At 43.6% G+C, this 26,882-nt stretch overlaps 1 protein-coding gene across 1 annotated transcript in view; it reads left to right on the plus strand.

Moving 5' to 3' along the window:
* The window catches only part of LOC145398722 (putative neural-cadherin 2), a 428,971-nt gene that overhangs the window by 254,023 nt on the left and 148,066 nt on the right, over positions 1-26,882 (plus strand). Inside the window, exon 10 of the mRNA XM_080271522.1 lies at positions 2,092-2,268. Within this exon, the coding sequence (XP_080127648.1) occupies positions 2,092-2,268 (177 nt within the window). The remainder of the gene's footprint in view (positions 1-2,091; positions 2,269-26,882) is intronic.

Genomic DNA, 26,882 nt, shown 5'->3' on the forward strand with positions numbered 1-26,882 from the left:
TTTTTCCATCTTACCTCCCTTCCCTCCCTCCCTCTTCTCTTCTGTCTTCTTTCCTTCCTTCCTTCTTGATTTTCTCCCTCCCTCACTTCTTTATCTCCCTTTCTTTACTTCCTGTGTCCCTCCCTCCCTGTCCTGTTTCCTCCTCTCCCTCCTTCCGTTCCTTTCTCCCTTCCTGCTCCTTTCTCTTCCGTCCTGTCTTTCTTCCTGTTTTATTCCCTCCCTTTTCCATCCCTCCTTCTTATTCAACCATTTCTTTCTCACATCATTCCTCTTCTTTTTTCTTAATTCCTTTCCTCCCTTCCTTCCGTTCTGTTCTTCGTGATTCCTTCCTTCCCTCCTCCGCCTTTCCTTTCCTTCTTTTCTTTTCCATTTCTTCCTTTCCTTTCCTTCCTTTTCTTCCTTTCCTTTCCTTCCCTTCCTTTTCTTCCTTTCCTTTCCTTCCTTTTCTTCCTTTCCTTTCCTTCCACTCCTTTTCTTTCCTTTCTTTCCATTCCTTTTCTTTCCCTTCCTTTCCTGCCATTCCTTTCCGTTTTTTCCCTTCCTTTCCTTCCCTTCCCGTCCTTTCCTTTCCTTTCCTTTCCTGTCTTACCTTCTTTTCTTTTCCTTCCTTTCCTTTCCTTCCTTTCATTCCCTTCTTTTCCTTTCCTTTCCTTTCCTTCTATTCCTTTCCTTCCCTTCCTTTCCTTTCCTTCCATTCCTTTTCTTTCCTTTCTTCTTTTCCATCCATTCGTTTCCTTTCCTTTCCTTTCCTCTCCTTTCACGCCTTTCCTTTTGCTTTCCTTCCTTTCCTTTCCTTCTTTTTCTTTCCTTATCTGTCCTTTCTTCCTTTCCTTCCATTCCTTTCATTTCATTTCTTTCCATTCCTTTCCTTTCCTTTCATTTCATTTCTTTCCTTTACTTTCCTTTCTTTTCCTCCTTCTTTCCTTCCTTCCCTTCCCTTCCCTTCCCTTCTCTTTCTTTCATTTCATTTCATTTCATTTCCTTCTTTCCATTCCTTTCCTTCCCTTCCCTTCCCTCTCCTTGCTTTCCTTCCTTCATTTTCCTTGCTTCCTGTCTTCATGTTTCTCTCTCTCTCTCTCTCTCTCTCTCTCTCTCTCTCACTTCCTTGTTCGGCTTCTCCTCCTTCCTTCTTTCCTTACGCAGTTCTCACTCCATCCATCTTTTTTAACCCTCCTATCCCTCTTTTTCCTTCCATTTCTCCTTCATTCCTTCCCTATCCCTCCTTCCTTCTCTCCCATTCCTCCTTTCCTTCCCTCCAATTCCACCTTCCTTCCCTCCCTCCCATTCCTCCTTCCTTCCTTCCTTCTCTCCCTCCCTTTCCTCCTTCCCTCCCTCCCTCCCTCCCTTTCCTCCTTCTTTCCCTCTCTCCCTTTCCTCCTTCCTTCCCTCCTTCCTACCCCCCTCCCATTCCTCCTTCCTTCCCTCCCTCCCTTTCCTCCTTCCTTCCCTCCTTCCTACCCTCCTTCCTACCCTCCCTCCCATTCCTCCTTCCTTCCCTCCCTCCCAATCCTCCTTCCTTCCCTCCCTTCCATTCCTCTTTCCTTCCCTTCCTTCCATTCCTCTTCCTCCCCTCCTATTCCTTTTCCCTCCATACCATTTCTTCTTCCCTCCTTCCTCTCTTCTATCCCTCCCATTTCTCTTCCCTTCCATTCTATTTCTCCTTCCTTCCCTTACCTCCCTCCCATTTCCTCTCTTCTTTCCCTCCCATTCCTCCTTACTTCCCTCCTTCCCATTTCACCTCCCTTCCCTCCCTCCCTTTTCACCTCCCTTCCCTCCCTCCCATTCCTCCTCCCTTCCCTCCCTTCCACTTCTCTTCCCTCCCTTCCACTTCTCTTCCCTCCCTTCCACTTCTCTTCCCTCCCTCCCACTTCTCTTCCCTCCTTCCCTCCCATTCCTCCTTCCTCCCCTCCCTCCCATTTTTTCCCTCCCCCCAATTCCTCTTCCCTCTTTCCCATTTCTCTTCTCTCCCCTCCCTCCCATTTCTTTTCCCTTCCCCCCATTCTTCTTCCCTCCTTCCCATTTCTCCTCCCTTCCCTCCCATTTCTCTGCCCTCCCTCCCTCACCCGTCTCTCTCTCCCTCTCTCCCTGCAGGTGGTGGAGAACAGTGGTCGTGGGTGGGAGATGTTTGCCGTGGTGTGTGGTGGTGATGGTGGTGGTGATGGTGGTGGAGGGGGGGTGCACGGGGGTCTGCGCGCCCTACAACCTCTTGACTACGAGAACCCGCTACACAGACACCAGTTCAGGTTCAAGGTTCAAGTCACGGATAAGGTGGGTGTGGGTGTGGGTGTGGGTGGGTAGGTGGGTGGGTGGGTAGGTGTGTGTGTGGGTGTGGGTGTGGGTGTGTGTGGGTAGGTGGGTGGGTGGGTAGGTGTGGGTATGGGTGTGGGTGTGTAGGTGGGTGGGTGGGTAGGTGTGTGTGGGTGTGGGTGTGGGTCTGGGTCTGGGTCTGTCTGTCTGTCTGTGTGTCTGTCTGTTAGCTTTGAGAGGTGTGGGATCTTTGTCAGGGCAAAACAAACGCTTTATACGACTAATAACACTGGTTTACAGAAAATTTGAGGCAAGCATGAAATTAGGTGTTCTAACCTAATTTTGGGGTGCTGATTTCAGATTCGAAATCCGTCTTCATTCATCACCTCTAATTTTTGAGATATAAGTATACATGTACGTACAGTACATGTAAACATATAGGCCTAGACCCAAAATATTCGCCAAAAATCCATTTTCCGTCTTTTTTTCTTGGAACTTGGTTTAAAACGCGCGCCACAACAGGGTCAAACATGTGCATTGTGCGGCTGGGAACGCCAGCAGCTTACTGGGTGTCTATGAGCACTTTCGTGCCTGGGAAACACAGTGCCCAAGAAAATCCTCTGGTGGACATGAACAAGGTGCTTCTTTCCCCTCTTCATATCAAGCTTGACCTTATGAAGAATTTCGTGAAGGCCATGGACAAAGATGGCGCTGCCTTCCAACACCTGTGCACTCTGTTCCCAGGTCTCAGTTCTGCTAAGCTCAAGGAGGGCATCGTCGTCGGACCTCAGATCCGGGAGGTGCTGAAGGATGAGGTATTCGAAGAGAAGCTCACCTTGAAGGAACTGAGAGCATGGGAAGCATTTAAGGTAGTCTGCCATGGCTTCCTTGGTAATACACAGACACTAGATTACCAACAGCGTGTCGAGAAGTAGTTGCAGGCTTATCAGGATATGGAGTGTCAAATGTCTCTCAAGATTCACTTTCTCCATTCCCACCTCAACTTCTTGCCCCAGAACCTTGGAGCAGTAAGTGACAAACATGGGGGAAGGTTCCACCAAGATATTACAAAGATGGAGAGCAACTACCAAGGCAAGTGGAACCCCAGCATGATGGGGGACTTTGCTGGATGCTCCTGCGTGACATCTCAGAGGCAAAGTACACCAGATCGTCCAAAAAAACTCGCTTCTAGTACTAGTAATATTTAGTTCTGTCAGTGTTCTGTGTCTGTTTTGTTTTATTCTGTAATGTGCCATTTTAATACATTAAATAAACTCATTACATTATAAATATATGCATTATAATAAAAAAACGGGATATGTGAAAGCAAAAAAACTAGAGGTGATAGAGCAAAACTGTTTAGAAATTTGAATTAAGCATATCAAAATTAGTAAAAAACACCTATTCACATGCTTGCCTCAGATTTTTTTTTTTTTAACCAGTGTAATAACAGCTCTGCCAATTCACTTGACATGGCTGTGATTTGCACGATTTTTTCAGCTAATTTCCCATAAATTGCTGACAGAAATGAACTACGGAAAAGGTGAGTGTTGGCTGTTGTGGTTGTTGTTGTTGTTGTTGTAGTTGCTGTAGAAATTTTTGTTGTGTTCGCCCTTTAACTTAACGAAGATTTTTACCATTCTGTCTATCTGTCTGTTGCCAGAAGCCTTAATTCCATAAAGAGTGGACACAAACAAATCGCCTCCATGTCGTCATATTCTAGTGCTAATCTTTTCCTGTAGTCAACCATTCAAGAGGGAGAGCTGATATTTCCAAGCCATGTTACAGTGGATAGTATGGTAGTAGTAGTGGTGGTGGTAGTAATAGTTGTAGTAGTAGTGCAAATGATTGTATTATCAAAGAAGTACCATAACAACTGGAGTAGCAATTGTAGAAGTAGTAGTGGTAGTAGTGGTAGTAGTAGTAATAGTAGGAGTAGTAGTAACAGTAGTAATAGCAATAGTAGTAGTAACAGTAGTAATAGCAATAGTAGTAGTAGTAGTAGTAGTTGTTGTTGTTGTTGTTGTTGTTGCTGTTGTTGAAATAATAATAATAATAATAATAATAATAATACAAGATAATTTATGAATACAGTTTGTACAGTTTATTTCACCTGCTTCGTACTGGCGCTAATACATCAGTAATAGTAACAGTAGCGTATGACTTATAAAACTACTTGTAATGTCTGTCTATCTATTTGTCTTTCTTCCCAAGTCACTGATCAGCTTGGTTATCAGACATACGTCTTTTCTGTCCTCAACCACTCCACGTCACATGCCACATGTGTACTGCACGAGACTCCAGAGGCTGTGCTTAGAGTGCCGTATATTTGCACAGGGTTGGCACCATACATTAAAACCGTTTTGATCATGTCTGGCGCACAAAGTCTTCCAGAGGCTCTCTTTTACCTGTCATTTCTCCCCAGTCGTCCTCAGTCACCCTTAGACATTCGAGGGGGTAGTATATGAGTGTGTGTCTCAAGTGCTTCATCGCTATATTATGTCCGAGGGGGTTAAATGTGTATTTCGGTTAAGTAGTGATTCATTGCTGTAAATCAGTATATCAAGGGAGAATGGAATACAAAATACGAATACATGAGAAATTAGTAAATCATAATTAGTGAAAGGAGTCTGTGGTAATTATCCTTGTTTTGTGTTTTTCTTGAGGTAGTTTCTGAACATGAAAAATAGCCAATATGATGTAGTAATAAAATGAATGACACAGTATTTATGTAATACAAAATACAGTACTATATTAACATTTTTCGCGTGGCTTCTGGTGCATAGATGATTATTAAAAAATTATTATGTTTTGATAGTAGGTAATAAGTGTCCACATAAAAGCGTGGAAGGAGTTCGAACGAGTGCATCTTATTCCAGTACAGTAACTTTTGATGAAAATGATGCAAAGGACATGATATTCAATTCACAAATTTCCAAAACAGTTTCACCTTTCCTTTCGTTGAAGTTATTTTTGTTTTGGTATTTTCCACCACTACCATAAGCATGTCGTAACTTATGACTCACACCATAGCACTGATTCACGCGCTTCACGTATGGCTACAGCGGTGCCAGACATCACAAAAAAAATGGTCACACATAATCTCTCATAAAATTGTATTTTCTGAACCAGTTTTCACCACTTAACTTGCAAATCCTGTGCGCTTAGAGAACCCTAATCAAATGAACTTCCTGTACTCTAAAAAATCGAGTTTCAGTATGTTCAGCACTTTGACAATTTTAGAAATACATGTGGCAGCTGTTATGAAAATACTGGAGAATACTAAAAGTATCTCACATAGTCATTAATTTTCCGTGAGGATTTCAAAAAAGTGTAATTCATGTTTGCAAGATAAATTTTCCACAAAACTGCACGATTAGATGCTGCCTCAGTTTACACCCTCACCCAAACTCTAACCTGGGGAGCAAGCTTTGCCTGTGTGCGTTCTCACTCACTCGCTTCATTCGCACGTTTGAATAGTGATGAGGTTATTAGATGTTGCTAATGTAGTTACATATAGTCAGCATACCATAATCGCCCGATAACCACTTGTAAGTTAAAGGATACGCATATGAATGAAAGTAAATGACTGATGAATGAAATCAGTGTCACGCTTATTACAATTTTATAAGGGTAAAGGTGTTTTTAAGTTGCTGAATCTGTCCTATTTCTCAGGGGAAAAATAATTCTTTACCAGGGAGGATGGGTTAAAGACCTGGAGCAGCTTGTACAGCACCGTACCCGTATCCAGAGCCGTCCTGAAGTCTCACGATGCTTTTTCTTACGCATAATCCTTCTGCTTATTCTATCGACATTATATTATCTTTGGGTTCCTCCACTCATAACTATATTTCAGAGAGCTTTGATCACTGTAAGGCCTGCAGACATTCCCAAGAAAAGTAGTGTTTAGAATTTTGGTGCTGTAAAATGGGAGGCTCTCAGGCAGTACTTACCTGGTTTTCCTTGGGATTGGTGGACATGATATGCGCTGATGGTGGGTCTGGAGGCAGCTCTGTGGCTTGGGTAAGGCGTGATTGGGAGAAGTTCAGAGTGTCTCGCTTAACAATGAAAGGGCTCCCCCCTCAATGCTAAGGGATCCTTGAATGCAGCATGTGTTAGTGTAATACTGCATGGTAGTGAGACCCGGACAGTAAAGGAAGAGGATGTTTGTAAACTCAAATGGAGGAATGATGATTAGATGGTTGTGTATTGCGTTCTTGAATGACAGGCGTGTGGGGGGAGGGGAAGTGGTTATGACTGCGAGTGAAGAACTGAGAGGAAAGATGGGACTTGAATATATTAGAATTATGATGAGAAGGGGTAGACTGAGATGGTCTGGGCATGTGGAGAGGATGGAGGATGGCAACTGGGTGCAGAGGGTAAGAGGTGTGAATGCTAAGGGGAGAGTTGCGAGAGGCAGACCAAAACGAATTGGAACGAGGTCATGTGTGACCTGTGGGATATGAAACTGAATAAAGAGCCTGCTAGAGATCGAGCAGCGTGGAGAGTAACTCATAGGTGACCAAGGCTGATGCATGCAAATATGTTCGAGTCTTTCTAAACAAACTAACGAAATGAAGAAATGGTTATCTCTTCAATGGCCGAGAGCCATCTGAGTGTTTCATGCGCTGTGGAGATGATCTCTGGCAAGGAAGTATACATTCTTTTCTCTTTCCCTCTTACGTATGCCAAAAAAAAAAAAAAAAAAAAAAAAAGAATGAGTTAATCACGCATGTTCTAATGCTGTCCACAACAAAGAGGGGATTTTCAGAGGCTATCAGTTCAACCTACCTAAGAATCAAGTACGATGTTTAGTCAGTGCTGCGTCGTGCTGGAAATTCCGCCATTCGAAGTGCTCTGGAATTTTCGGTTCACATTCTTTCCGCTCTTCTGGTACTTTCTTGAATGCTTCTCCGGTAATTTTGTCTCTTCCTCGTTCCCTCTTTTTTTTCCACTTGATGACACTGTAGTTGCTTTCTCCTAATAAAGCAGAACTCTCTGCACAAACTTCTTTAACTCTACTTTGAATAATACCAGTACTATCCTCCATTTCCTCCCCCCTCCGACTTTCTCATGCCTGTCATTAGTTTTTTTTTTTTTTTTTTTTTCCCCAAAAGATTCACATTCTACTCTCACTAGCCTCAGGCCTAACAAAGCATACTACGGTATTGGGTCCCTTCTTTTGTTCTTAAAAAATGTGCTTCTGTGTTGACACCCTGCCTAGACAAACTCTTCCGCTTTTATCTGTCAACCCGTATCCTTCCTTCTGGCAGGAAGTTTGCTCTCATTCAGTCTGTCCTAGAGAAGGGTGACCGCTCCCAACCCTTTAAATATCGTCTAACTGTTTTAACCTCTTGTATTTCCAACTTCTTTTAATCTATCCTCTGTGGGAAGGTTTTACGGATTTATTCCATTCATAACCTGCTTTCTGGCTGGCAGTTTGGGTTCTGTCAAGAAGCCCCACTGGTGATCTATCATTCCTCTCACATTCTTGGTCAGCCTCTTACCGGGATTTCAGTGAAGCCTTTACTATTGTACAAGACATCTCAGAGGCTTTTTACAGTCTTTGCATAGCTTATATCCCTTTTTCCTTCATCTCAAGTTCTTTCTCTGGTGATTCAATACCTGCTGCTGTAGTAAGCTATTTCTACTCTAAAACTATCAGTAGCGTTGTTCCTCAGGGTTCTATTGTTCTTCCTCTTCATCAATGACCTGAGCTATACATTTTCCCGTGTTCACTCACATGCTGATGATCCCACTCTTCACTTTTCTACCCACTTCTCGCTGCGTCCATCACAATAGTCGCTACAACATTCACGAGATGCGATTTTGGCACACCTGATTTATTTCTTATTTCTTCTCAGTTTAAAAGAAAACTTGTCAATTTTAATAGCTTTGACTCAATTCTTCCATCTCTCACTCAGCTCAGCACAGCTTTCCATATAACTATCCACTTACCATCAACAGCACACAGCTCACTCCTTCCATATCTCTTAATATTCTTGTTACCTCTGCCAAGGGAGCTGGAGGTGGTCATGTAATCACCCTTGTTTGTCCGTTTTGTTTGTTTGTTTGTCCACAAGATAACTAAAAAAATTATTGATGGATTTCAATGAAATTCTATGGATAAGTGGGTCATGGGCTAGGGAAGAGTTTAGTATATTTTGTTGGTGATCTGAGTTGTGTGTTATAGGCGTTGGCGGAGATATGTGCCCTCTTGAGTGCTGTAGTCATGTTACACCTGCGGCAGAAGCACGAGAAGGGTATAAGTTTGGTCAAATATGCGTCTGCTAGCAAGATTTTTTAAAAACTTTTAGATGGAACTTTGCCAAAGTTGGCAAAATGAATGAGGACCATCAGTTGAGCATGTGATTAATTTTGGTTCGAAAAAGTCATGGGTCGTAGGTCAAGGACAATGTCAACTCAAACAGTTTTAAACCGACTTTGACCAAACTTAGTGAAAGGATTGAAGGACAGAAACGGGTGAAGTTATTCAATTTTGAGCAATCAGTCAAAGGTAAAGATCACAGGGCAATGTCAGATGTTTGGCCTTGAAACTCGGTAGGTTTGATTCAGTTTCCAGTCTTGGTGGATGAGTTTAAGGTTAGTCGAAGATGAAGCTATTATATTTTCAGAACAATAGATCAAAGATCATGGTTATAGGATTAGGTCAAGTTAGATCATTTTAGTCCGATTTGAACCAGACTTGATGGATGAGTTGAAGGTTGCGTATGTATGAAGTAATTAGATTATGAGAGTAATCAGTCAGAGGTCAAGGGCGTAGGGTAGGGTGGAAGGTTCGGCTTTAAGTCCCACACGATCAGTGGACACCTGTCATGTCTGAGCACACTGCTCATCAGTTTCGAGGCATGGCGATGAGTCACGCTATAAACAGTAGGTCAGAAGTTGGGGAGGTGACTCAGGTCATTAAGTCTACATATGAGCATTATTTCCCAAAATTTTGTCATTATCATTACCATACTTCAGAGCCACGGGTGTCCACTGATTCTGCTTGTATTCCTACCCCATTACAGCGACCACTCAGCACCCGTTTAACTTCACACACTAGCCCCTTTTTTTGTTCATCTCATTGCTGCATGGGTTATCTGGTACTGTCTTTAACAATATATGCAACTGATTACCTCTGGATCTGTCTTTCTTATGCTGTCTCTTCCACTACATATGATTCCGTCTTTAAGAAACTCATGTGACCAGACATCTCAAAGTGAACGAATCTTGATTTGGGATTTCTCTTTCCTGTTTTTTATGACAAACTTTGCAGATTATCGGCCTTGTATTCTTTCTTTTTTAGTTAAATATCTAGTAGTAGTAGTAGTAGTAGTAGTAGTAGTAGTAGTAGTAGTAGTAGTAGTAGTAGTAGTAGTAGTAGGGTATAGTGGTGATGGAGGTGGTGATGGTAGTAGTAATAATCGTAGTAGTAGTAATTGTAACAGCAACTGTAGTAGTAATAATAGTAACAGCAGTAGAAATGGCAGTAGTAGTAATAGTAGTAGTAGTAGTTGTTATTGTTGTTGTTGTTGTTGTTGTTGTTGTAATAGTAGTGCAGTAGTAATTACAAGCAAGCGAAGCCAGCGAGCCAAGTTTACTCTCAGTTAAGTTTGGAAATGAGCAGCCCGACCTGACCGTCAGGCTAAGCGGAAGCTAATAACTGTACTCCTGTGTGAAGTAGGAATGAAATTCTTCCTGCATGTGATACAAAAATTCAATCAAATTTTATCAATTACAAACTCACCCATAAATATGTAGGAACCCCTTGGAATCTCGAGTTTTCCAAGGGAGTGTTAGGCTCTAATTGGTGAACGACTCAGTTACGAAATCAAATTATAATTTGATGGTGGTAGTAGTAGTAGTAGTAGTAGGAGTAGTAGTAGTAGTAGTAGTAGTGGTAGTAGCAGTAGTACTTAAGTGTCGAACGGGTACCAATGCATCCCTGTTGTTACTTTCGGTAAATGTTCTTTCAATTTTTTTTTCTCCTGTTTTGATTATAAAACTTCTTTTTTTCTCATCTTCCTGGATTGCTTGCTGTTATCGCCTTTCGTCTTTGTCAAGAGTAACCCCACAGGAGGGCAGGGTTTTAAGGGGGGGGGGAGAATGATGGTTAAGAAACACCGAAAAGTAATGAAAATAATCACTTCAGGAAGAAAGGAATATTGAAATTAAAACTACTACCTGACCTTCCCTATCCTAACCTTCCCTACCCTACCGTAACCTAACCCAACCTAACTTGCCGAGCTTAACCCTCAGACTGATACACGATTCCTACAGGCAAATAAAATCGTCTGGTGTTAGAGTGGAATGGATATGTTGGCCTCCTGGTTATAAGAATTGAAGATCATTTGATTCACATTCCGTAGAAAAGAAAAGGTATGAACGTGGGCCGACCAGCCTTTCGTAGAATAAATAACAAGTGGACAAAATGGTTGACCTAATAGCAAATTAAGGAGGGGGGAAAGGGAGAGAGGGAGAGAGAGAGAAGGGAGAGGGAGAAAAGGGAGAAGGAAGAGGGAGGAGGAGGAGAGGGAGAGGCAATTCACATCCTCATGGGACTGTACAACAGGCTAACAGCTAGTAGATTAGAGTGGGCTCTGGGAAAGCCCTTCGTCGCACCGTGGACTGCCTCTGGATGATGATGATGATGATGATGATCGTGATGATGGTGAAGTACTTAGCATCCTTCATCAAAATTCTACTTCAAAATTTACAGGAAAAAAAATATAAAAATCAGCGACTCATTCACATTAACACCACCATAATTTCACCTTCTTCACAAACTTATTTATTTTCCCTGGTCTGCTGGTGTGGGTCTGAGTACATCATCAAACTCTATTAATTTTTTACTCGACAATGATGTACTGGAGGACAGAGTGTGTGTGTGTAGGGCGACGGAGGATAATAATGCCTTTCATTATCATGTTAATTAATGCCGTAATTGGGTAATCAGCTTATCACCGCCGCATTCATTACTGTTGTGCCTCCTCAACGCGCCAAAATGATCGCTTGAACTATGTTGCTGGGAGTTTGCTGGGTTGGAGTTGTGCTGAGGTGAAGACTTAAGATGACCTGCATAGTTTGTTATACCTAGTCCATTGAGTTAACCCTCCCCGCCATAACTTAACCTTAATTAACCAAGCAAAATTGGTTTTATACTGCCCTCGCGGATCTGGAAAACAGATATGACAGAGAAGAAGGCAAGGAATGTAGTTGATTGTGAGAATATATGGAGAAGATGAAAATTGTTGAATGCTATGAAGGGTACAGTGCGTATGAGAGTGTAAGGGCGGCAGTGCGTGTGAAAGGTTAACTGAGCGATTTCCTTGATATAAATGGTAGATTGAGGAAAGGTTGTTATGTCTCTGTTGTTTTTCAGAATAGATAAATAGATAAATAACTACATAAATTGATAGATATAGATAGATAGATACAGAGAGATGTAATCACTATTGTCATCCCCACCTCTTTTCACACCTAAGGATGGGATAGGTTTACTTTGCCATTATACATTTTTCCAGATACACAAAAGCCATAAGTAGCTAAAATATTTTTTGCAAGCCTTCTCCACTATCTGCCTCGTTGCAAATATTTGATCCACACATCCCCTTCCACTCTTAAATCAACCTTGTTCGTCTCTCACCAGGCCTTCTGATGTACTCCATACTTTCTCTTTGATATTTCTTCCATATGCCTTTCCCACTGCACTTGACAGACTTACAATATAATATTCACACACTTTAATCTCTGTTGTTTTTATGCAGGGGTACAATTACAGTCTTTTTCCACTCCACTGGTATACTTCACTCATCCAAGCTTTCTTCGGTATCTAATAAACACCTCATTCCACACTCTCCACTACACTTAATCATCTTTGCATATACCTTGTCAACACCTCCTTCTACCTCATTCTTCAGCCACAACACGACATTCTTCACTTCTGTTGCATTTACGTTCTTGGCACTACATTCCTTCTTTGCACACCACCAAAACTTCTTCGTTACAGCTTCACTACTCTTAACAATCCATTTATCAGTCTTTTAAAAGATTCTCTTCATCTCGTTCTTTACTTCCCCTCCATTGGCTAGTATTCATACACTATCATCCCTCACAATCGCACTTCTCTCCACCTGGAAAAGAGTCAGACTGTATAAACGTTACAAGTGGAGTGCTGCAGGGTTCAGTGTTAGGTCCTATTCTTTTCTTAATATATGTAAATGATATTGACGAAGGACTGTGTTGTAAGATTTCAAAATATGCTGATGATACTAAAATAGGTAACAATGCAGATGCAGCAATGCAAAGACAGGCAATTCAGAGAGCTCTTGATCAACTGTTTAACTGGGCCCAAGTCTGGCAGATGGACTTCAATATTAATAAATGCAAAGTGTTAAATATTGGCAGTAAAAATGTAAGAGCAAGTTATAGCATCAATAATGTCCCACTTGATAGGGTAAACCATGAAAAAGACTTAGGAGTTATGATAACAAACGATTTGAAACCAAGCAAACAATGTACAGAAGCTTGGAAAAAAGCCATTAAATTGATTGGATTCATAGGCAGAGCATTTGAATATAAATCAGATAATATCATCCTCACTTTGTATAATTCCTTAGTATGCCCGCACTTGGAGTATTGCGTTCAGTTTTGGTCACCGTATTATAAAAAGGATGTGGAAAAGCTTGAAAGAGTGCAGCGAAGGATGACAAAGATGATATCTAGATTGAGAAATAAACCGTACGAGGATCGTTTCGAAGCCCTGAATCTCTACCCGAACAAAACGGAGGATACGAGGAGATTTAATTCAAGTATTCAAGATATTCAAAGGACATGATAACATGGCTGTTGATAAATATTTCACAGTTGATCACTCGAATTACACTAGAGGCAATGGGCATACAACAATTGGCAAACGATTCCAGTCGCATGACGCTAAGCATTTCTTCTTCAATAGAGTTGTAAATATATGGAATAAATTGCCCTCCAACGTAGTAAAATGTAATACAGTACATATCTTTAAAGGTCGCCTGGATAAGTACTTGGCATCTAACCCCCAGCTTAGTATGTTTACTCCTGAATAAAACACTTGTGTATGTATAATTTTCTATTTTATTTTATTTTAGTTTTTAGAATCTGGATCAATTTATTAAATGCAAATATAGTATATTCACAGACTTGGATATGGACAGATAGCCCTGAGTTAACGGTCACTACTCATACTTTCGACCTGTGATGGGTTGTGGATCACTGAGGGTTCCTGTTCGTTACGTGGCCACCATCGGGATTTTTTTTAATGTACCAGGGGTCACTGCTTCAGGAGGTAACTTGTGTGCTTGTCCCGCATGGGAAAGTTCCTAGTCTCAGTGGAATAAACGGAGCTGGGACCTAATTGATTGCTGCCTACATTAATAGCGCCAGGCAAGGCTGCCGCACCACCCCTGAATATCCACACTGTGCACTGTGCTATTTCCACACTGTGTCCGTAGACGCCCTGTCAACTCAACGTACCCATACATAGCGACATGCATTAGTTATTTATTTATTCGATTATTCATTTTACTTTCCTACTTTCCCTTTCAGATTGTTCATACTGGTAGCTTATAGATAATGTAATATAGAATGTAGCTTTTCCTTTTCAGTCTTTCCTATGAAATTTCCAAGTCAGTTTTTCCATGTTGCATGGTGATTTTTCTCACTTTTTCTTGCCTGTTTTAACTGGAGGGTTTGGAGGCGGGGGGAGCCTTCTTGCTATACTATTCTTATCCTTCAGCATGTAGAGTTAGATCTTGAAGTCATAGCCTACTCTGTAACAAACAGCCTCGAAAGGACCATAAGGTCTGTTGCTGTTTGCTTTCCTTTGTACTCCTTTGTACTTCAGTACTTCATTTTCTCACCAAGGTATTGCAGTGGATGTCGAACTGTCCATATTGAAAGAGAGAGATTGGTGTTTTTTTTTTTTTTTTTATGCATGGAAGAAGGAACTAAAGGTCAGAAGCCCGTAAGATTGTTCCCTCCAAGAAAGGAAAAAAAAGAAAAAAAAAAAAAGAAAATAGAGAGCCAATTTCAAGATCTGTTCATTTCGAGATATCTGGACACACTGCGTTTGAAAGACTGGAGGTCATAGACAGTAGGAAATACAGATATAGGAAGACAGTTCCAGAGTTGGCCTGTTGCATACATGAAGGCCTGGGAGTAACGGTTAATTCTTGCAGTAGGGGGTAGGACAGAAAAAGGATGAGAGTTTGTTGCTAGACGGGTGCAACGCACCCGCCGTAATGGTGGAGGGATGCAAACAGACTTGTTGCTACTTGCTGATGATACTGCTCTGTTAAGTGAAGACAGGTGGGAAGTGCAAGACGATGAGTGAGTGTGGAAGTGGGTGTAAGAAGCGAAATGTGAAAGTGAATGAAGCAAGAGACTAAATGGTCAAGAAATAAAGAACGTGTGTGTCTTCAAGAATGTTGGCAGTGTAATGAGCAAGGACGGGGGGTTAGACGATGAAAAGTAAGAAAGGGTACAGCAGAGATGGCGGGTGACAGGTACAGTACACTGAGGATGATGACAAGGAACATGGAGGTGAGGGAGGTAAGGAAATCACATGACAATATCGTGATCCCCGCACTGACGTATGGGAGTGAAGCTTGGAACTGGCTGGAAGGACACAGGTAATGAGTGATGAAGTGGGAGTGAGTTACCTGAGTGGAATGTGTGTGGAGTTACATAGAGAGACCGATAAATGAGAACTTTCAGGAGCTTTGTGTTGTTGATGTGGCTGTCTTGGGGAGTGTTAGAAGTGCCCTGAGATGGTTTGGCCATGCAAAGGAAATGGAAAGTGAGAGACTAAGAGAGTAAGTGAATGAGGTGGAGGGAGAGAGCAGGAAAGGAAATTCGAGAGAGAGGTGAAAAAGAGTGGAAAGGTATTTAAATAAGTGAATGGGATGGAAAGAGGGCCGTCTGATGGCAGAAGGCAGGGTGACGTGGGGCCTACCCAAACACCTAATCTGTCCCAGCCTAACCTACCATAGACTAACTTAAAATAATAAGTCTATTCCGACCGAACCTGGTATAGACTAAGCCAACCTGAACTAGTGGAGACAGTTTATAATATCTTCATTATTTTAAGTTTCATCCTGCACTGAATAGGATCGTCTGACGGTAGCAAGGCTAAAGATAAAATGTCATCGTACTGAAGGGGTCCACTTGATCTAGACAACAAGGATGTTTGTCGAGTTGTTCAGGTTAACCCCTTCAGTCCCATTACCTATTTATTTTTTCCTTGCTGATGGTTGACAACTTTCTTTAACTTAGGAGTTACTTTTTAAATTCCGGCGGCATATGACCCTGGCAGTTGCGTTGCCAGATTTTAATTATTTGCAATTTGCAACTTTTTAAATCAATCGTTTTGGAGGAATGCTTTCTAATTTAACCACTGTGGGGGATTACTTTTTAATATAAGTATTTGGGGGATTACTTCTTAATATAAGTATTTGGGGGGATTACTTTTAATTTAAGCATTTGGAGGCATTACTTATTAATTCAAGCATATTGGGGAGGATTACTTTTCGAATTTAATCAGTTTTTTTCAGCTTAGGGACTACCTTTCAGATATGAAGTTTTTTTTGTGTGTTTAGTTTAGAGATTACTTTTTGAAATGAAGGAGAAAGAGAATTCAACAACTTCACTGCCAAACGCCATTCCAGAGATGCATAAAATCGTTTGGAGGCAGCAGGAACAGGGCACAAAAGACGCCATCTCAGTGAAGTAATTAAACGAGCTTAGATTAACCTCCCTTCTACCTGGGGGATTCGAAGCCTGGCGCATTGAATCTGTGTTCGGAGCCTCGAGGCTTCCCCCGCAGACCACAGAGACGTAAACCCCTTCAAGTACTTGGCGCCTTTTTTTTTTTTTTACTTTTTTTTTTTCGACCAACAGACAATTTTATTCAGCTTTAGAGAAGCTTTGGGACCTGGATGATTTAGATATGGCCTTCCCTACACCCTTCACTGCACCCTTCACTACACCCTTCACTACACCCTTCACTATACCCTTCACTACACCCTTCACTATACCCTTCATTGCACCCTTCACTACACCCTTCACTGCACCCTTCACTGCACCCTTCACTGCACCCTTCACTACACCCTTCACTGCACCCTTCACTGCACCCTTCACTGCACCCTTCACTACACCCTTCACTACACACTACACCCTTCACCCTTCACTACACCCATCACTACACCCTTCACTACACACTACACCCATCACTACACCCTTCACTACACACTACACCCATCACTACACACTACACCCATCACTACACCCTTCACTATATCCTTCACTACACCTTTCATTACACACTACACTTCACTACACACTACACCCTTCAATACAACCTTCACAACAACCTACACCCTTCACTACAACCGACACCCTTCCACTACACCCTTCACCACACCCTTTACTACACACTATACCTTTCACTACACGCTTCACTACTACACCTTTCACTACAATCTTCACTACACCCTAACTATATCCATCGCTACACCCTTCACTTCACACTACACCCTTCACTACACCCATCACTAGACACTACACCCTTCACTACACCCTTCATTACATACTACACCCTTCACTACACACTACACCCTTCACTACACCCTTCATTACATACTACACCCTTCACTACACACTACACCCTTCATTACATACTACACCCTTCACTACACACTACACCCTTCATTACACCCTTCAACACACACTACACCTTCACTACACCCTTCGTTACACCCTTCACTACACATTTCACTACACACTACCCCTTCACTACACCTTTCACTAAACACTACACCCTTCACTACACACTACATCCTTCACTACACCTATCACTACACACTACACTCTTCACTACACACTACACCCTTCACTACACACGACACCCTTCACTACACACGACACCCTTCACTACACACGACACCCTTCACTACACTCATCACTACACACTATTTCCCTCACTGCACCCTCCACTACACCCTTCACTGTACACTACACCCTTCGCTGCACCCTTCACTACACACTACACCTTTCACTACACACTGCACCCTTCACTACACACTACACCCTTCACTACACACTACACCCTTTACTACACACTACACCCTTCACTACACACTACGCCCTTCACTACACCCTTCACTTCACTCTTCACAACACACTACACCCTTCACTACACCTTTCATTACACCCATCACTACACACTACGCCCTTCACTACATCCTTCATTACACTCTTCACAACACACTACACCCTTCACTACACCCTACACTAAATCCTTCGCTACACACTACACCCTTCACTACACTCTACACCATTCACTACACCCTTCAGTACGCACTACACCCTTCACTACACCCATCACCACACACTACACCCATCGCTACACCCTTCAATACACCCTTCACTACACACTACACCCTTCACTAAACACTTCACCCTTCACTACAGCCTTCACCACACCCATCACTACACCCATCACTACACACTACACTTCTCATTACACCCTTCACTACACACTACACGCTTGACTACACCATTCACTACACCCTTCACTAAACTCTTCACTACACCCTTCACTACACCCATCACTACATCCTGAACTACACTCTTTGCGACACCTTTTACTACACCATTCACTACACCCATAAGTACACACCACCCATCACTACATACTACACCCTTCGCTACACCCTTCACTACTCCTTTCACTACACACTACACCCTTTACTACACCCTTCACTACACCCCTCATTACACCCTTCAGTACATACTTCACTACACCCTTCACTGCACCCTTCACTACACCCTTCACTATACCCTTCACTACACCCAACACCACACCATTCACTACACCCTTCACTTAATCCTTCACTACACCCAACACCCTTCACTACACCCTTCAAGACAACCTTTACTGTAATATTCACTACATCCTTCACAACACACTGCACCCTTCACTACACCCTTCACTACACTCTTCACTACACCCTTCACTACACCCTACACTACACCCATCACTACACACTACACTCTTCACTACACCCATCACTGCACACTACACTATTCACTACACACTACACCTGTTACTACACCATTCACAACACATTACACCCTTCACTAAACCCGTCACTACACCCTTTACTACACCTTTCACTACACCATTCACTACATCCGTCACTACACCCTTCACTACAGCCTTTGCTACACACTACACCATTCACTACATCCGTCACTACACCCTTCACTACAGCCTTTGCTACACACTTCATCCTTCTCAACATAATTCATCCTTCACTACACCCTTTACTACACTCGTCACTACACCCTTCACTACACTCTACACCCGTCGCTACACCCTTCACTACACCGTGAACTAAAAACTACACTCTTCACAGCACTCACTACACACTACTTTCACTACACTACAGCCTCAACTACACCCTTAATTACACACTACACCCTTCACTACGCCCTTCACTACATCTTCACTACTCCCTTCACTACACAACACCCTTCACTACACCCTTCACTACACCCTTCGCTACATCCCTCACTACTCCCTTCACTTCACACCACACCCTTCACTACACCCTACACTCTTCAGTACACCCTTCACCCATCACTACACCCTTCACCTCACCCTTCACTACACCCAGCACCCTTCACTACACCCGTCAAGACACCTTTTACAATAAAATTCACTACACCCTTCACAACAGCCTTCACAACACAATGCACCCTTAACTACACCCTACACCCTTAACTACACACTGCACCCATCACCACACCATTCATTACACCCAACTCTACACACTGCACTCTTCACTACACCCATCACTACACACTACATACTTCACTTCACCCCTCACTACACACTTCACAAATCACTACACCCTTAACTACACACTACACCCTTCACTACACCCTTCACTACACACTACACCCTTCACTACGCCCTTCACTACACTCGTCGCTTCACCCTTCACTTTACCCCTCACTACACACTTCACCAATCACTACACCCTGTACTACACACTACACAATACACCCTTCACTACACACTACACCCTTCACTACACCCTTCACTACGCCCTTCACTACATTAGTCGCTTCACCCATCACAACACTCGTGTCCCTTCAATACACCCTTCACTACACACTGTACCCTTTACTACACCCGCCACATTACTCTTCACTACACCCATCACTACATACTTCATGCCGCACTACACCCTTCACTACACACTACACCCTTCACTACACCCTTCACTGCACCTTACACCCTTCACTGCACCTTACACCCTTCACTACACCCTTCACTACACACTTCACTGCACCCTTCACTACAAACTACACCCTTCACTACACCCTCCACTACACACTACACCCTTCACTTCACCCATCACTACACCCACAACCTTCGATACACCCTTCACTACACCAATCACTACACACTTCACATTTCACTACAACCTTCACTACACACCACGCCCTTCACTACATCTTTCTTCCATCGCTACATCCTTCACTACACCTTTCACTACACACTACACCCATCACTACACCTTTCAGTTCAAACTACACCCTGCTCAACACACTTCACTACACACTACACCCTTCACTACACCTTTCACTTCACACTGCACCCTTCAATACACCCTTCACTACACACTACACCCGTTAATGCACACTACACCCGTTAATGCACACTACAACCACTACTACACATTATTTCCCTCACTACACAATTCACTAAACCTTTCACTATACCTTCACTAAACACTACACCATTCACTACACCCTTCACTTCACTCTTCACTACAGACTACACCCTTCACTACATCCTCCACTACACACTACACCCTTCACTATATCCATCACTACACCCACAACCTTCGGTACACCCTTCACTACACCCATCACTACACCCTTCTCTACTCTCTACACCCTTCACTGCACCCTTCACTACACACTACACCCTTCACTACACACTACACCCTTCATTACACCCTTGACTACACCTTCACTACACAATACCCCCTTCACTACACCCATCACTACACACTACACCCTCCATGATACCCTTCACGACACCCTTCACTACATCTATAATTACATTCTGCCACATCTTTCACTACACCCCTTACTGCACCCCTACACACAACACCCTTCACTACACACCACTCCATTACGCACTACACTCGTCACTACACCCTTCACTACACCTTTCACTACATCCTACACCCTTCACTTTACCCCTTACAACACCCTTCACTTCACCCTTCACTACACCCTTCACTACACACTATATATATACAATTCACTACATCCTTCACTACACCCATCATTACACACAACACCCTTCACTACAAGTTTCACTACACCCTTCACCACACCCTTCACTACACACTACACCCTTCACTACACCATTCTGTACACACGACACCCTTCACTACAACCATCACTACACACTACACCTTTCACTACACCCATCACTACACACTACACTCTTCACTTCACCCATCACTGCACGCTAAACTTTTCACTACACCCTTCACTACACACTTCACAATTCACTACACCCATCACTACACTACACCCTTCACTACATCCTTCACTACACCCTTTATAAACTACACACCACACCCATCACTACACGCTTCACCACACCCTTCACAACACTTTTCACTACACCCTTCACTACACATACACCCCTCACTATACACTACACTCTTCACTACACCGTTCACCACACCTTTCACTACACCTTACACTACACCTTTCACTACACCCTTCACTACACTCTTCACAACACCCTTTACTGCACCCTTCACTGCACACTTCACGCTTCACTACACCCTTCACTACTCTTCACTACACTTCACTACACCCTTCACTACACACAACACCCTTCACTACACACAACACCCTTCACTACACCCTTTACTACACATTACACTCTTCACTATACGTTACACCCTTTACTACACGTTACACCCCTACACCAATCAGTACACTCATCGTTACAACTATACTCTCTACTTCACTCATCACTACACACTACACAGTACTTCCTTCACTACAACCTTCACTACACACTGCCTCTTACACGACACACTACACCCTTCGCTACAGCCTTCAGTACACCCTTCACTACACATGACACCCTTCACAACACACACTACACCCTTCACTACACCCTTCAGGTACACTACACTCTTCACCACTGATTACACCATTCACTAAAACCATCATTACACAATACATTCTTCACTATACCCATCACCACACACTCCACCCTTCACTACACCCTTAACTACACTCCTCACCCTTCACTGCACCCTTAACTACACTCTTCACTATACCCATCACCACACACTAGATCCTTAACTGCACTCTTCACCCTTCATTGCACTCTTAACTACACTCTTCATCCTTCACTGCACCCATCACTACTCACTACACCCTTCTCTACATCCACTTTCATCACTACACACTACAATCTTCACAACACCCATCAGTACACACTTCACTACACACTACATAATTCAATACTCCCCTCACTACACCCGTCACTACATCCTTCACTACACCCTTTACTACACACCACACCCATCACTACACGCTTCACCACACCCTTCACAACACTTTTCACTTCATCCGTCACTACACACTACACCCATCACTACACCCTTCACTATACACTACACTCTTCACTACACCCTTCACCACTCTCTATACTACACCTTTCACCGTTCACTACACCTTTCACTACACCCTACACTACAACCTTCACTACATACTTCACTCTTCACTACACCCCTCACTACACCCTTCACTACACTTCACTACACAATGTACTACACAATACACCCTTCACTACACCCTTTACTACACACTACATACTTCACTACCTCCTTCACTACACCTTTCCCAGTACTCATCAGTACACCCATCGTTACAACCTACACTCTTTACTACACCCATCACTACACACTACACTCTTCACTACACCCATCACTACACACTGCACTCTTCACTACACCCTTTACTACTCACAACACCCTTCAGTACCTTCTTCACTACACCCATCACTACACACATATTACACTACACAGTACACCTTTCGCTACATCCTTCAATACACTCTTCACTACACATTACATCCATCGCTACTCACTACACCCTTCACTACACCCTTCATGGACACTACACCCGTCACTACTCATTTCACCTTTCACTACACCCATCATTAAACAATACACTTCACCACACCCATCACTATACACTGCACCCATCACTACACCCTTCACTACACTCTACACCCTTCACTGCACTCTTCACTACTCACTGCACCCTTCTCTACATCCTTCACTACTCTCATCACTACACACTACACCCTTCACTTCACTCATCATTCCACCCTTCACTACACCCTTCACTACACCCATTCCTACACACTGCACTACACTCTTCCCTACACCCATCACATCTGTCACTACACAATTCTTTACACACTATACCCTTCACTACACACTACACCCTTCACTACATTCTTCACGACACCTTTCACTGCACGGTACACTCTTTGCTTCATCCTTCACTACACCGTTCATTACAAACTGCACTCTTCATTACACCCTTCATTACACCCATCACTACACCTGTCACTACACACTTCACCGATCACTGCACCCGTCACTACATCCTTCACTACACACAACACCCTGCACTACACCCCTCACCACACCCTTCACTACACCCTTCACAACATTCTTTCGTTAAACGCTACACGTGTCACTACACACTACATCCTTCACTACACCCTTCACCATTCACTACACCCTACACCCGTCGCTACACCCTTCACTACAACCTTTACTACAACCATCACTACACAACTTACCCCTCTACACACCTCACCACTCCCTTCACTACACCCTTCACTACACCCTTCACTAAACACTACACCTGTCACTACACACTACACTACACCATTCACCCTTCACTACACCCTTCACTACACCCTACACCCGTCGCTACACCCTTCACTACGCTCTTTACTACAACCGTCACTACACACTACACCCCTTACTACACTCGTCACTACATCCTTCACTACACCCTACACCCGTCGCTACACCCTTCACTACAACCTTTACTACAACCATCACTACACAACTTACCCCTCTACACACCTCACCACTCCCTTCACTACACCCTTCACTACACCCTTCACTAATCACTACACATGTCACTACACACTACACCCTTCACTACACCATTCACCCTTCACTTCACCCTTCACTACACCCTACACCCGTCGCTACACCCTTCACTACGCTCTTTACTACAACCATCACTACACACTACACCCCTCACTACACTCGTCACTACACTCGTCACTACACCCTTCACTACACCCTACACCCGTCGCTGCACCCTTCACTACAACCTGAACTATACACTACACTCTTCACAGCACTCACTACACACTACTCCTTTCACTACACTACAGCCTCAACTACACCCTTCATTACACACTACACCCTTCACTACACCTTTCACTACATCTTCACTACTCCCTTCACTGCACAACACCCTTCACTACACCCTTCACACTTTACTACACCCTTCGCTACACCCCTCACTACACCCTTCTCAATACTTTTCACTCTTCACTACACCCTTCACTTCACCCGTCACTACGCACTACACCCTTCCCCACACCCTTCACTACACACTACGCCCTTCACTACACCCTTCACTACACCCGTCACTACACCCTTCATTTCACCCATCACTACACCCATCACTACACACTACACCCGCACTATACCCTTCACTTCAAATTACACCCTTCACTGCACATTACACCCTCACTAGACCCTTCACTACACCCGTCACGACACACAGAACCTTTCACTTCACCCTTCACTACAACCTTCACCACACACTACACCCTTCACTACTCTCTTCAAAAAAACCTTCACTTCACCCCACACCCTTCACTACACCCTACCCTCTTCACTACACCCTTCACCCATCACTACAACCTTCACCTCACCCTTCACTACACCCAACACCCTTCACTACACCCGTCAAGACACCTTTTACTATAAAATTCACAACAGCCTTCACAACACAATGCACCCTTAACTACACCCTTCACCCTTAACTACACACTGCACCCGTCACAACACTATTCATTACACCCACCACTACACACTGCACTCTTCACTACACCCATCACTACGCACTACACCCATTACTACACACTACACCCTTCATTTCACCCCTCACTTCACACTTCACAAATCACTACACCCTTAACTACACACTACACCCTTCACAACACACTACACCCTTCACTACACCCTTCACTACACACTACACCCTTCACTACACCCTTCACTACGCCCTTCACTACACTCGTCGCTTCACCCTTCACTTCATCCCTCACTACACACTTCACCAATCACTACACCCTTTACTACACACTACACCCTTTACTACACACTACACCCTTCACTTCACACTACACCCTTCACTACACACTACACCCTTCACTACACCCTTCACTACACACTACACCCTTCACTACACCCTTCACTACGCCCTTCACTACATTCGTCGCTTCTCCCATCACAACACTCGTGTCCCTTCAATACACCCTTCACTACACACTGTACCCTTTACTACACCCGCCACATTACTCTTCACTACACCCATCACTACATACTTCATGCCGCACTACACCCTTCACTACACACTACACCCTTCACTACACCCTTCACTGCACCCTACACCCTTCACTACACCCTTCACTACACACTACACCCGTTAATGCACGCTACATCCATCACTACAACCACAACTACACATTATTTCCCTCACTACACAATTCACTACACCTTCCACTATACCTTCACTAAACACTACACCATTCACCACACCCTTCACTTCACTCTTCACTACAGACTACACCCTTCACTACACCCTCAACTACACCCTTCATACTCTACACCCTTCACTACTCCCTTCACTACACACTACACCCTTCACTACACACTACACCCTTCACTACACCCTGAACTACACACTACACCCTGAACTAAACCCATCACTACACCCACAACCTTCGGCACACCCCTCACTACACCCATCACTACACCCTTCTCTACTCTCTACACCCTTTACTGCACCCTTCACTACACACTACACCCTTCACTACACACTACACCCTTCATTATACCCTTGACTACACCTTCACTACACACTACCCCCTTCACTACACCCATCACTACACACTACACCCTTCACGAAAATCCTTCACGACACCCTTCACTACATCCTTAATTAAATTCTGCCACATCTTTCACTACACCCCTTACTGCACCCTTACACAGAACACCCTTCACTACGCACTACACTCATCACTACATCCTTCACTACACCTTTCACTACATCCTACACCCTTCACTTTACCCCTCACAACACCCTTCACTACACACTACACCCTTCACTACACCATTCTGTACACACGACACCCTTCACTGCAACCATCACTACACACTACACCTTTCACTACACCCTTCACTACACCTTTCACTACACACTATACAATTCACTACAACCTTCACTATACCCATCATTACACACAACACCCTTCACTACAAGTTTCACTACACCCTTCACTACACCCTTCACCACACCCTTCGCTACACACTACACCCTTCACTACACCATTCTGTACACACGACACCCTTCACTGCAACCATCACTACACACTACACCTTTCACTGCACCCATGACTACGCACTACACTCTTCACTTGACCCATCACTGCACACTAAACTTTTCACTACACCCTTCACTACACACTACATAATTCAATACTCCCCTCACTACACCCGTCACTACATCCTTCACTACACCCTTTACTACACACCACGCCCATCACTACACGCTTCACCACACCCTTCACAAAACTTTTCACTTCACCCGTCAATACACACTACACCCATCACTACACCTTCACTACACACTACACTCTTCACTACACTCTTCACCACTCCCTATACTACACCTTACACCGTTCACTACACCTTTCACTAAACCCTACACTACACCCTTCACTACACCCTTCACTACACACTTCACTCTTCACTACACCCCTTACTACACCCTTCACTACACTTCACTACACAATGTACTACACAATACACCCTTCACTACACACTACATACTTCACTACCTCCTTCACTACACCCTACCCAACACTCATCAGTACACCCATCGTTACAACCTACACTCTTTACTACACCCATCACTACACACTACACCCTTCACTACACTTCACTACACAATGTACTACACAATACACCCTTCACTACACACTACATACTTCACTACCTCCTTCACTACACCCTACCCAACACTCATCAGTACACCCATCGTTACAACCTACACTCTTTACTACACCCATCACTACACACTACACCCTTCACTACACCCTTTACTACACACAACACCCTTCAGTACCTTCACTACACCCATCACTACACACT

This window comes from Coenobita brevimanus, chromosome 46 (genome assembly GCF_032717465.1).
Source record: "Coenobita brevimanus isolate Jiangsu-jjx chromosome 46, ASM3271746v2, whole genome shotgun sequence".
Lineage (NCBI taxonomy): Eukaryota > Metazoa > Arthropoda > Malacostraca > Decapoda > Coenobitidae > Coenobita > Coenobita brevimanus.